Below are 11,689 nucleotides of genomic sequence, written 5' to 3' on the forward strand. Positions count from 1 at the left end.
GGCATATCCCCAGTAGGGAGTGTGCAGGAGGCAGCTGATCGATGTTTCTAACTCTCTATCCCTCTCTCTTCCTCTCTGTAAAAATTCAATAAAATATATTAAAAAACAGACAACACATATGGGATATGAAGAATACGATTTATAAACATGTAATTTTAGCTAGGAGAGTAGAAAGAGAATGAAGCAATGTTAGGAGAGAAAATAGCTAAGAATTTCCCAAAATTGATGAAATAAATCCAGCTTAATATTTAAGAATCACCATAAATTCCAAGCAATATAAAACATACCTTCCCTAATGAATATTTAAGAAATCTGTGTCTCTTATGCACTTTTAAATTGGCATCTAAATTTTTTCATAATAATTAGTTGCCAGGGATATAATTTCTAATATAATGTAAATATTAATCCTTTTAAATAAAATTGTTTCATTGCTCTTTTCAATGTATCCAATGGCTTCAAAAACAGTGATTTGATACTATCCATTTAAAAAATACATGACAGCTTTTCATTAACCTTAAGAAATTTGAGATTCACTTTTGCTTCATGAACATATACTACCATTCCAATACTTGTCCCCTAAGTTCTATCCTATTAGAATTTTGTGCTTGAAAGACTTATTGATCGTTATAATACAGTAGCATCAACAAAAATCACTGATATAAAATCCATGGGGAGAATGTGTATATTTCTAGGGCTGAAATTCATGAATTTCAAAAGCAATTCTGTTGGGGTTTATACTAGTATATAACCTTTTGAAATAACCAAGTACTGTCAATTATAATTTTTAGAATGCTATAATTAAAATTTTTATTTCAGTATGTGGAAAAAAAGACATCAATTTATACTTCTTTGTAACAAAAATATGTAACATAAATATAATTGACTTTTAAAAAATATCCCATGATCATAAGATTCTGAATATTAAAATTTTGTTTTGGATTGACATCATTGTAATTATTAACAGTATAAGCAACAAAAATACACCTGAACACTTTGTAATTATTAAATATAAAAGGTAAAATTTGCCCTAACCGGTTTGGCTCAGTGGATAGAGCGTCAGCCTGCGGACTCAAGGGTCCCAGGTTTGATTCCAGTCAAGGGCATGTACCTTGGTTACAGGCACATCCCCAGTGGGGAGTGTGCAGGAGGCAGCTGATCGATGTTTCTCTCTCATCGATGTTTCTAACTCTCTATCCCTCTCCCTTCCTCTCTGTAAAAAATCAGTAAAATATATTAAAGGGAAAAAAAAGAACATGTATCCACAATTCTAAAAAAAAAAGGTAAAATTTTATTAGAAATTCCTGTCTTAATGAAATAGGCTTGTATTATCTGTTGCTGTATAATAAATTATCTTGAACTTTGCATCTTAAAATAACAGACATTTATTATTTCACACAGTTTCTGAAAGTCAGGAATCTGGAAGGGCTTAACTGGATGTTCCTCACTGTGGTTTTGATGTGCATTTCACTGATGACTAATGATATGGAGCATCTTTTTATAGGATTTTTGGTCAAGTGTGTCTTGTCTCAGATCCTTTTTTTTAATTGTGGGGGGTTTTATTTTGCCTTTTATTGTTGAGTTGTAAGAGTTCTTTATATATTCTAATACAAGTACCTTGTCAGAAACGTGGTTTTCAAATATTTTCTCAATTTGTGTCATTTCACTTTAATAGTGTCCTTTGAAGAACAAAAGTTTTAAATTTGAATGATGGTTACTTACGTTTTTGGAATAATATCTAAGGAACTATTGCCTATTTGAAATCATAAAGACTTACACCTGTGTGAGACATATAAAAGTTTTCTAAAAATTCAAAATCAGAAATAAAAATGGGATCACTGAAAAATTTAAAGACATTATAAAGATCATAAGAGAATATATGTTAATGACTTTGAATATTTTATTTTATTTTTTTATTTTTAAAATATATTTTATTGATTTTTTTACAGAGAGGAAGGGAGAGAGATAGAGGGCCAGAAACATCGATGAGAGAGAAACATCGATCAGCTGCCTCCTGACACCCACCACTGGGGATGTGCCTGCAACCAAGGTACATGCCCTTGACCGGAATCGAACTTGGGACCTTTCAGTCCGCAGGCCAACGCTCTATCCACCGAGCCAAACCGGTTAGGGCAACTTTGAACATTTTAATGAAACAGAGAAATTCCTAGAAAAATACAAGTTAAAAATAACAGGAGACATAGAATTGAAAATTCCTAAGAGTAGTAAAAACAATTTAATAAATTAAAATCTTCCTACAGCCCTTGCTGGTGTGGCTCAGTTGGTTGAAGTGTTGTCCAGTACACCAAAAGGTGGTTTGATTCCTGGTCAGGGCACATACCCACATTGTGGGTTCGATTCCTGGTCGAGATGCGTGCTGGAGGCAACCAATCAATGTTTCTCTTTCACATCAATGTCTTTCTCTCTCCCTTTACCTTCCTTTCTCTCTAAAATCAATAAAAAAACATATTTAAAACATTTTTTCACTAATTCAAACTTTGTGAACATCTAAACAAACTATGAGATAAAACCAGTTTTGTGGTAATACAATCCAGGAATCCAGAGAATGTTAAAAAGGAGGACACACTCCTCAACTCATTTTATGGGAAGCATAATCTTGTCATAAAACTTAACAAAAACAATAAGAGAAAGGAAAATTATTGGCAAACTTATTCATGAAAAAGGTTGTAAAACCCTGAGTGGGAGTGGAATGGAGTGAGCACATCCCCCCTGGCCTTTCCCAGTGCACGCAGCAGTAAAACCTCGCCAGAATGCAGGAAGCAGAAGCTATTTGAGAACTTTGAAAAGTACATAGTGGCAGGTGAATTGGGGAAGAACCCCCAAATATGAAGCACTGAACTGGTAATGAGTTCACCATTTTTTTATCCTCCTGCCACTTGGCCTCAGACATGGGCAAGGTTATGGAAGCACATGGCAGAGTGGGCTAAGTAAAGCTCTAGCTTTCTGGCTGGAGAACTAAGAAGAGGAACCCCAGGGAACTGAATAAATAGTATAAGGGAGATCATAGAATAAATAACATAATATTATTTATAAACTCCTTTAGAACTTTACACCTTCACAACTTTAGGTTGATCTGGTCTTCATCAGCATATAAAAGACTTGGAGAACTGAATTTACCGTCACCCAGGTCCCAGACTAGCCACTGGGTGGCGCACACATGGGACAGGTCAGAACCCCATTGCAAAGTCTTTGAAAAGTGAAACGAAATTCTAACCACAGCTCACAAAAAGTCAGTTGGAACTAATGGCCTGAACCTAACTAGGTCAGTTGCATACTAATACAAAAATATCAATATTCTTCATAGGATTTAAACAAAGACCCAAAGTCTTATGTCATAATGTTCAAAATGTTTAAGATGCAATCTAGAATTACTTGGCATATGAATAACCATATAAGGAAAATTTCCACTCACAAATAAAAAGACAACACATGTCAATACCAAGATGACTTATACTGTATATTGCAACTATCTGACAAAGACTTTAAAGCAGCCATTATTAAAAATGCTCTAACAAATAATTGCAAACACACTTGGAACAAATGGAAAACTAGAAAGTTCCAGCAAAGAAATGGGAAATATGTTTTATGGAAATGTTAGAACTAGAAAATAAATAAATAAATAAATAAATAATAACTGGATACACACACACACACACACACACACACACACACCCCAGGAAAATGGAGATGTCAGCTAAGCCTGGAGGGCTGGGGACTGGGGCATCTGGGAGGAAGAGGAAGTGGGAGGGGAGGGCGGGTTGGGAGGAGAAGAAGAAAGAAAAGGAGGAGAAAAGAAAAAGAAAAAGTGGGAAAACAAATAATAAAATAGAAGACTTAAAATCCAAATATATCAATAATTGCATTAAATGTAACTGTTTTAAACATACCAATAAAAAAAAATAGAGGTAGTTAGAATGAATAACAAAACATGAAACAATTATATTCTGCCTACAAGAAACTCATTTTAAATGTAACGCTATAGATAGGGTAAAAGTAAAAGAATGGAAACATTAATACCAGACAAAGTAGACTCAAAGCAAGGAAAATTATAAGGGATAAAGGCATATATTACATGATAATTAAACAATCAATTCACCAAAAAAACATTACAATCCTAAATATATATGTAAGTAGCAACAATGACCTCAAAATACACAAAGCAAAAAGTGACAGAACTTAAGAGAGAAACACACAAATTCACAATTATAGTTGGGGACTTTACCTCTCCTATGACAAAAATCTATAGAACTAGCCCTGGCCGGGTAGCTCAATGAGTTGGAAGAAAAGGAGGAAGGAAGGACTACATTGGTTAATATATCAAATTATAATTCCCCTCTGCTAAAGATTTATTTTAGCAAGCACCCCAGTGATTCTGCTGCAGGTGGACATGGTCAATACTATCTGGTACAGCAAGGAAAAGAAATAATACTGAGAAAAAGACAAAAAGGACAGTGTCATCATTAGGCAATCTGGTGGCATGGTGAGAACAGAAGCCAGCCTGAGTGGGTTAGAGACTGATCTGGAGCCAGAGAGCATAGACAACCTTTAGGAAGCTCAACTGAGGAAAGAGATGGGCAAATAGTAAAAGGTAGACCTCAGAGCTGAAGTGGCTTTGTTGTCAGGATCAGAGAAACGAGAGTATTTATGGGATGGAGAGAAGAAATCAGGAAGGGGATGTAGAGAGGGAATTGAGGAGCCTGAGAAGTTGTTAGGGGACAGAATGAGGAGACAGGAGGGATCAACATCAAATTGTGGAAGGACACCACTTCCTCTGAGGCACAGAAAAGAAGCCAAAGCTCTGTAGAGATTGATGGTGGACATGGGATTGTTTATGGAGACCAGGTCATCAGAACTCTCTGGAGTTCTGGTGGCAGGATGAGAGATAAGTGGCTGAGAAAGAAGAGAGGGAAGCCGTGGGGCCCCAGGACACCAGAGAGGGTTGGAGAATCAGCTGTGGGGAATGGCATCCAGAGTCAGTAAGAGGTGACTCCGTGGTCAGCTAGGCTGAGTGGGCTGGGGGCTGGGGCAGCTGGGCTTAGTTGCATGGATCTATAAGACCCCGCTCCTCTAGCTGGGGGGATGCAGTGAGGTGAGCAGAGGTGGGGGCTTCCCAGGATTGGAGAACGGAGAAATGTGGGACAAGTTCCAGGGGAGAGGGGGTCAGCAGCGAAGTCCAAGGTTCTGGCCTAGAAAGGGGACTCACTGAATGTGTGTGTGTGTGAACTGAGTGGCTAAGTAAATTCATAAATGAATGAGGTGAATGGATGAAAGAGGATTGTATATGGTGTTCAAGGACTTGGTCAGTTTCTTCTAAATTGTTGAGGATTATATGTAAGTACATAAATGAATGAAGGGGAAACAGAGGTAGTTAGAATTGAAGGAAGCTCACCAAAGCTTTGAGGTAGGAAGTTTCAAAAAGCATTTTATGGAACCTAACTTAATATAAGGGCCAAGAACCTGGACCCTTGCCTCACTCCTTTACAGAAGCAGGAAGCAGACCGACAAATCTCAGAGGGAAGGTGGCGAAGGGTGGGTGGGTGAGGAAAGATTAACCAAAGAACTTACATGCGTATACGCATAACTTATGGACACAGACAATAGTGTGGTGAAGGCCTGGTGGGGGCAGAAGTGTGGTGGAGGGGGTCAATGGGGGGAAAAGGGGGCTGTAATACTTTCAACAATAAAGATAATTTTTTAAAAGTCCTCCTGTAGCACTTTTTAATATATGCCAGGGACTGTCCTAAGCATTTTGCATGTTGTAACTCATTTAAACTTCACATCATCCTGTGAAGCCGGCACTCTTATTATCTGCCTTATACAGATAAGGAAACTAAGGCAGAGAGGTGTTAAGTAACTTGCCCAGGATTACCCAGTAAGTGATGGAACTGGTATTTGAACTAGCCCATCTGTCCCCAGCGACCGTAACCAACGACTATACCATCCTGTCTCTCTTAGCCTGTCATTTCGCCTCATCCCCAAGCTTTTCTCCAATAGATATATTTCTCTCTTCACCCTTTACTGACTTCTCTTCCGAGTTCCTCAGACCTCATATTTCTGGAGAAAGTTTTCAATGAACCTTGCTTACTGTAAATAATTGTAAGTAACCCCCAACTTTCCCTCAAATGATACCCAGACATACCATAACTTCATAGTAAAAAACCCTGCCTCCCCCTCCCTCATTTTCTACACTTCATCTTCCACCCCCAACCCATTGGCTATGCCCCATCCCTGAGCCATGCCCATATCACCTTCTTCCTCCCCAGCCCAGGGGGCTATTCTCCCTGACCTGGGATTGGACCTCCCCTGCCTTCCTGGGCAGACTCTAGGGAAGTGAGTGTTGGAGGAGTCTAAGACCTTCCAACTAAACAAATGCTTTACCTATCAGTCTATCACAGCGGTCGCCAACCTTTCGGACCTCATGGACCACCAGTGGTCCGCGGACCACCGGTTGGCGACCGCTGGTCTAGCAGATGCCTGCAAGTTGACTACAGGGTTATAGAACAGGGGGTTTTCCTGATATCATCTTGGCCAGTTCCCAGGAGATGTCTCAATCTCACCCACTAGCCTCAGGTTGGAAACCTCCAGTGACAAAGTGACCCTGAATTTCCACCCACTGGGAGCCAGTGCCCAGTACCCACCTCCATGCTACCCACCAGGGACTCCTTCTCAGCCTCAGCTTGGATCCCTCCAGTGACAGAGTGGTCCTGAATTTCTACCCCCTGGGAGCAGCCCTAACCCAGAATCTCCACCTTCAGGATGAACACAGACTGGAACACAAAGAAGGAACCAACAGGCCATCTTCCTTTCTTTCCCTCTCTCATTAAATTGCGAATAATAATGCATTTACTTATTCTCCCACTTAAAAAGTGGTTTAAATCCTTTGAAGAATCTTGCAAGGTAGCTTGGCTAGACAGCAGGCAGGACAGTCCAGTGCCTCTGGTGGGGGGGCCACGATCTTCCACTCGCCTGTCTTTTGGTCCAGCAAGTAGGCATTTGGATTGATGGTGTAATCCTTCGTCTGGACATCGCTGGCTGTGGTGATGCCCCCACATACAAAGACTTTGCTGTCTCCAATGGAGCAGATGGCATGGGACACATCCAAGGGACAGCAGTTTGGCAAGAGAGGCACTGTGGTGGTCGTCTTGTTGGCCTTTATCTTCTGCAGGTTGATTTCCACACTCTGCCGGTGGCTGTGCACACAGAGGTTGTTGTCTTGATCAAAAGAGAGCAGGGGCCGGTGGTTGAACTCAATGGGGAAGGTGATACACTGGACTACGTCCCCAGTGTTGGTGTCAAAGCAGTCCACCACCCCGACCCGAGAAATGTAGCCCTTCACCAAGCACCGCCCAGTGACAATGTACAGGTTCCGGTCACCCTTGGTGATCACGGCTGTGCCATCCATCGGAATGCTCATCTTTCCTGCCAGGTACCAGGCCTCCTTGCGCTCATCATAGCGATAGATGTTAGAGACATACCGCCTTGGGGCAATGCTTCCACCCACTGAGTACACTGTCCCCCCGCAAGTCACCATGGTGTGGAAAACAAGCCCAATTGGGAGGTCGGGCAACTTGGTCCAGGAGTTGTCATCCATGTCATACCGCCAAGCTGTCTTCAGACCTGAAATCTGCTCGGTGGTGCCACCAGAGATGTAGATGTAGCGACCAGCAGAGGTGGCGCTAAGTGCTGCTGCCCGGTAGGGCATCTCTGAGAGCTTCAACCACAGGTTCTCCTGTATGATATAGGCAAATACTCCATCATTGAACTTGCCCTGGGCCTTCTGGCCACCTAGAATGACCACCGAATCAAGCAGGGCCCCTTTCCGCTGGTAGCTCAGCAGGCTGCATGGCTTCTCCTGCTTGCGGTCCACGAGGACACTCTCAATCATGGTTGCGTGAGCTGAGCTGTTCTCCATTCCCATCAATTTGTTGCAGGCAAATGTCAGTGTCTTGTTGGAGACGGCATTGAGATTGATGTACATGAAGAACTTCTTGAAATACTTCTCCCGCTCATCCTTCCGAAAGTACACCCAATTGATGAGCGCGCTGAGAGCCTGGTCCTCGTTGAGCACGTGCAAGTTTTCATCTCGAAGCAGGCGGCCAAAGATGACCGGTGGACAGCGCATGAAGTTCATGGAGCCCTCAGGACTAACCCAGTAGTGGAAGTTGTCACGAATGCCGGAGTAGGCCAAGTCTGATACCTCTTTGAGCTCAAACAACTCGGCCAAGAAGAGGTAGTGCAAGCAGTTGGCACGACGGATGGACTTAATCAGAAAGTCACTGCAGTGGATTCGAAGGCGTGGTGTGTTGAAATACTGGGCCCCGCGAAGGAGCTCCTCCACATTCTGCTCTGAGATCACCACCTTGCCACTGTAGAAGTAGTCCAGGAGCTGCTCCACTGTGGTTGGACTCAGGTAGTTGGGGTCAATGGTGATAAAGAGCTCATTGGTCGTCTTCATGTCGTTGCTGGAGATGAGGCTCTTCACGAGTGGAGAGACAGCAGCCAGCACATTTTGATGTGCAAAGAAGACGTGGTGATCCACAGTCAGGGCCATGTCCCAGTACTCTTTCCGTTTCCTCTGTTTGTTCAGGTTCTGCAGCACAAAGCTGTTGTAGTTTTTCTCAGTGAATTCCAATTTCATGGTGCTTTCTTGCTGTCTGGGGCAGAAGAGCAGCAGCAGGTACTGGAGAACAGACTTTCTCAGGCCTTTGGGATTCAAATTGATGGTTGTTTGTGGAGCAGTTGATCAGGGAGGAGTGGGTGTGGGAGAGAGGATGATGTCATAGAGTGGATGAGGTCATCACAATGCAGGTCCCCTCTGAGGCCTTTCTCCCCTCTTACGGCTCCAACCTGCCAAGACCAAATATCCTACTAGGACCTAGTGCCGAGGGCCCAGTGCTCAGAAAGAAACCAGGGTTGCAACTCCTACCTGGGACCTTCAAACCTCAGTTTAAGGCTGCTTCTGGAATGTCAGAGCCACTTTGGATGGGGGTGGTGTAGGGAGGGATAAGGGAAGGCGGGGGAAGGAAAAGGATTATTAGATCGTCTAGAACTGTGGTTCTCAACCTTCCTAATGCCGAGACCCTTTAATACAGTTCCTCATGTTGTGATGACCCCCAACCATAAAATTATTTTCGTTGCTACTTCATAACTGTGAAAGGGTCCTTCAACCCCAAAGGGGTCTCGACCCACAGGTTGAGAACCGCTGGTCTAGAAGAATCCTCCCAGTGTACAGGAGGGAAACAGACCTAGAGAAGAGAGGGGACTCGCCCAAGATTAATAGCGAGTTGGGAGCAGAGCAGGACCCAGAACCCATCCGCTGTAACTTAGGACTCTGTCCACTCTCCCAGGCATCTCCTAACTACTCAGCTCTCCCCGTCTCTGGTTCTTAGGCCTTGAAGTGTCTTTCTTGGGCAAGGCTCCTGGGCATCAGAGAAGAAAAGCTCTGAGGTCTGTGGCCGGAGATGCCATTCCTTAAAATAGGGGAAGAGATGGAGGCCATTCACTGGATGCAGGAGTTGGCGGGGTACTGGGGGGTGGGAGGGCCTCTGAAGCCCTGATTATTCCAGTTCCACAGCAAACTGGGACATTCACCCCGCATTTCCCAGTCTCTAGTTGTAAACTGCTGGCGTCTGTAATGGGTCAGCTCTCTCCAAGTTGCCCATTCATGTGAGATGGGAATAGTAGTACCTGCTTCAGAGTATTGACTTAAAATGAGAAACTCATTTAAATGAGAATGTTAAGCACGGTGTTTGGCTTGTAGCAAACGTTCAATAAATGCTAGCCATCATTATTTTATTAATATTACATTAGTCCAGCCAAGCAGGGCATTCCTGGCTCCTTCCTGCATGAACACTGTCAGGAAGTTGGAATGTGCCAGCCCTTAGGGCGGGCTCCCTGAGCCGCCTGTGGCCACACGGTGGGGCTGGAGGGTCATCTCCCGCCTGTGTGGGACCCAGTGAGAGGACGCTACGGGCTCTCAGTTACCCGAACGCGCCACCCCGCTGCACCCCTCTCCGGGGTGCGAAGAGCCGTGGGGGTTCCCCTCTTCCGCTGGGCTGCCAGGCGCCTGCGTCCCCCAGGACAGAGGCGCACAGGGCAGGTCCGTCTGCTCCGACCCTGGAATGGAAATGCCTGGGCCTCTTAGGCTCACCACACACAGACCTGTGTCCCCGTTACCGATGGGGCACCGAGCGCAGACAGGGTGTGCGGGACCGCGAGGCCAGAGAGGAGCCGTCTCAGATCGAGGCGTCCGCCCTCAACACCCCGCCCTGCGCGCGTGTTGAGCTGGGAACCCCCAAGGGCTGGTCCGGTGGGGCCCCCAGAAGGTTCGGCTGACATGGATCCCTCCTTGGGATAGACGCTGCGGGCACTCCGGGAGCCCCCACGACAGCCCGGAGGCGGGGTGCCCAGCTGGTCGAGTCTGCGAGCAGCATTGCTGATGGCGCGGAGAGGACCTGGGCTCGCCCCCGCCTCGGGTCTCCTCCAACCTGGGCGCGGAGCCCCACTCCTGGCCCTCCGCGCGCCCTTAGCGCCCCCACTGGGAAAACTCAGTGTCGCCTGGAGCCTGGGGAGCGTGAGCAGGTCAGCGCTTCCTTTCCCCGCCCGGCGGAGTCAAATTCTCATTATTCGCGGGCTCTCCCTCATCCTTCCATTCCAGACCTGGCCTTCCCTTCATCTTGGCATTTGATAATTTGAAAATTACTGAAAAGGACCTACCTTTTCATGCCGGATGCGTTCACCCTGATCCCTGGCGGGGACAGAGGCGCGCAGCCTCCTGAGATACCTGTCTGCACAAGGCTAGGCACTTGTGTTTTCCGACGGGAAGGCGGCTGAGACTTCAGCCCCTCCACAGAGTGGCCTTAGATGAGCTCCATCTGGCTCCGTTCTCTCCCCGTAAGAATTACTGAGCTCGAATGTTTCTCCAGCCCTGATCTCGCAAGACTTGGGCGGAGGGTGAGGCCTCTTGGTGTTAATGCCAAACACCTGCTCACTCCCCTTGGCCTCCAGGTCTGCCCTTCGGAGAGGGTGGCAGACCTCACCTGCTGGGGCATTTGTACCCAAGAGTAGGAGTTGGGAGGGGAGGGTCCTACTGCTTCACCCGCTGCTTTGGCCCGCATACCCTGCAGCCTTGGGGCCATTTGGGTGGAGGTGGTTGTATCCCTTTGCTTTTGTTTCAGGCCCCCTGAACACCAGGGCGGGCAGGTCTCCCATCAAATGCTTCCTTCCAAACCGGGCCTAGGAACGTGTCATGGAGACCGTATTCCATGTTCCAGACGTTTTACAGCTGGACAAACTGGGGCCCAGAGAGGACGAGGACCTTGATCAACTCAGACTGCACAGCGCTAGGCTTGGAGCCAGGGTTCCTGACTCCTTCCGCTGCCCTCTGGTTACAATGGAGACCTGGAATCTGGCTTCTCGTCCGCTTTTGTTGAACTTGTGGGAGTTGTCATCTTTAAGAAATCCAATAAAAGGCATGAGATGACTGCCCATCTGCTCAGTCAGCTTTTTTGTCTGGCTTTTCTTCACTCTGGGAAGCTCCTCTGGTCAGCTTTTTCCTTACTCCAGCCAGCTGAGGACGGGCCTAAAGGGGCTGGCTGTGTGCCAGCGTCCACGCCTGGTTATAGATGTGTATGTACTGGGTGGAGGGTGTTTCTTAGGAAGTTCAATAACT

The 11,689-nt window shown here is 45.6% G+C and overlaps 1 protein-coding gene across 1 annotated transcript; it reads right to left on the bottom strand.

Annotated features, from left to right (window-relative positions):
• Window positions 1–6,817: 6,817 nt before the first annotated feature.
• CCIN (calicin) lies at window positions 6,818–8,766 on the bottom strand. Its single transcript, XM_005883961.2, has one exon. The coding sequence runs from the start codon at window positions 8,654–8,656 to the stop codon at window positions 6,890–6,892; it is 1,767 nt and encodes a 588-aa protein (XP_005884023.1). The 5' UTR covers window positions 8,657–8,766; the 3' UTR covers window positions 6,818–6,889.
• Window positions 8,767–11,689: the final 2,923 nt, after the last annotated feature.

This window comes from Myotis brandtii, unplaced genomic scaffold (assembly GCF_000412655.1).
Source record: "Myotis brandtii unplaced genomic scaffold, ASM41265v1 scaffold806, whole genome shotgun sequence".
NCBI classification, from domain to species: domain Eukaryota; kingdom Metazoa; phylum Chordata; class Mammalia; order Chiroptera; family Vespertilionidae; genus Myotis; species Myotis brandtii.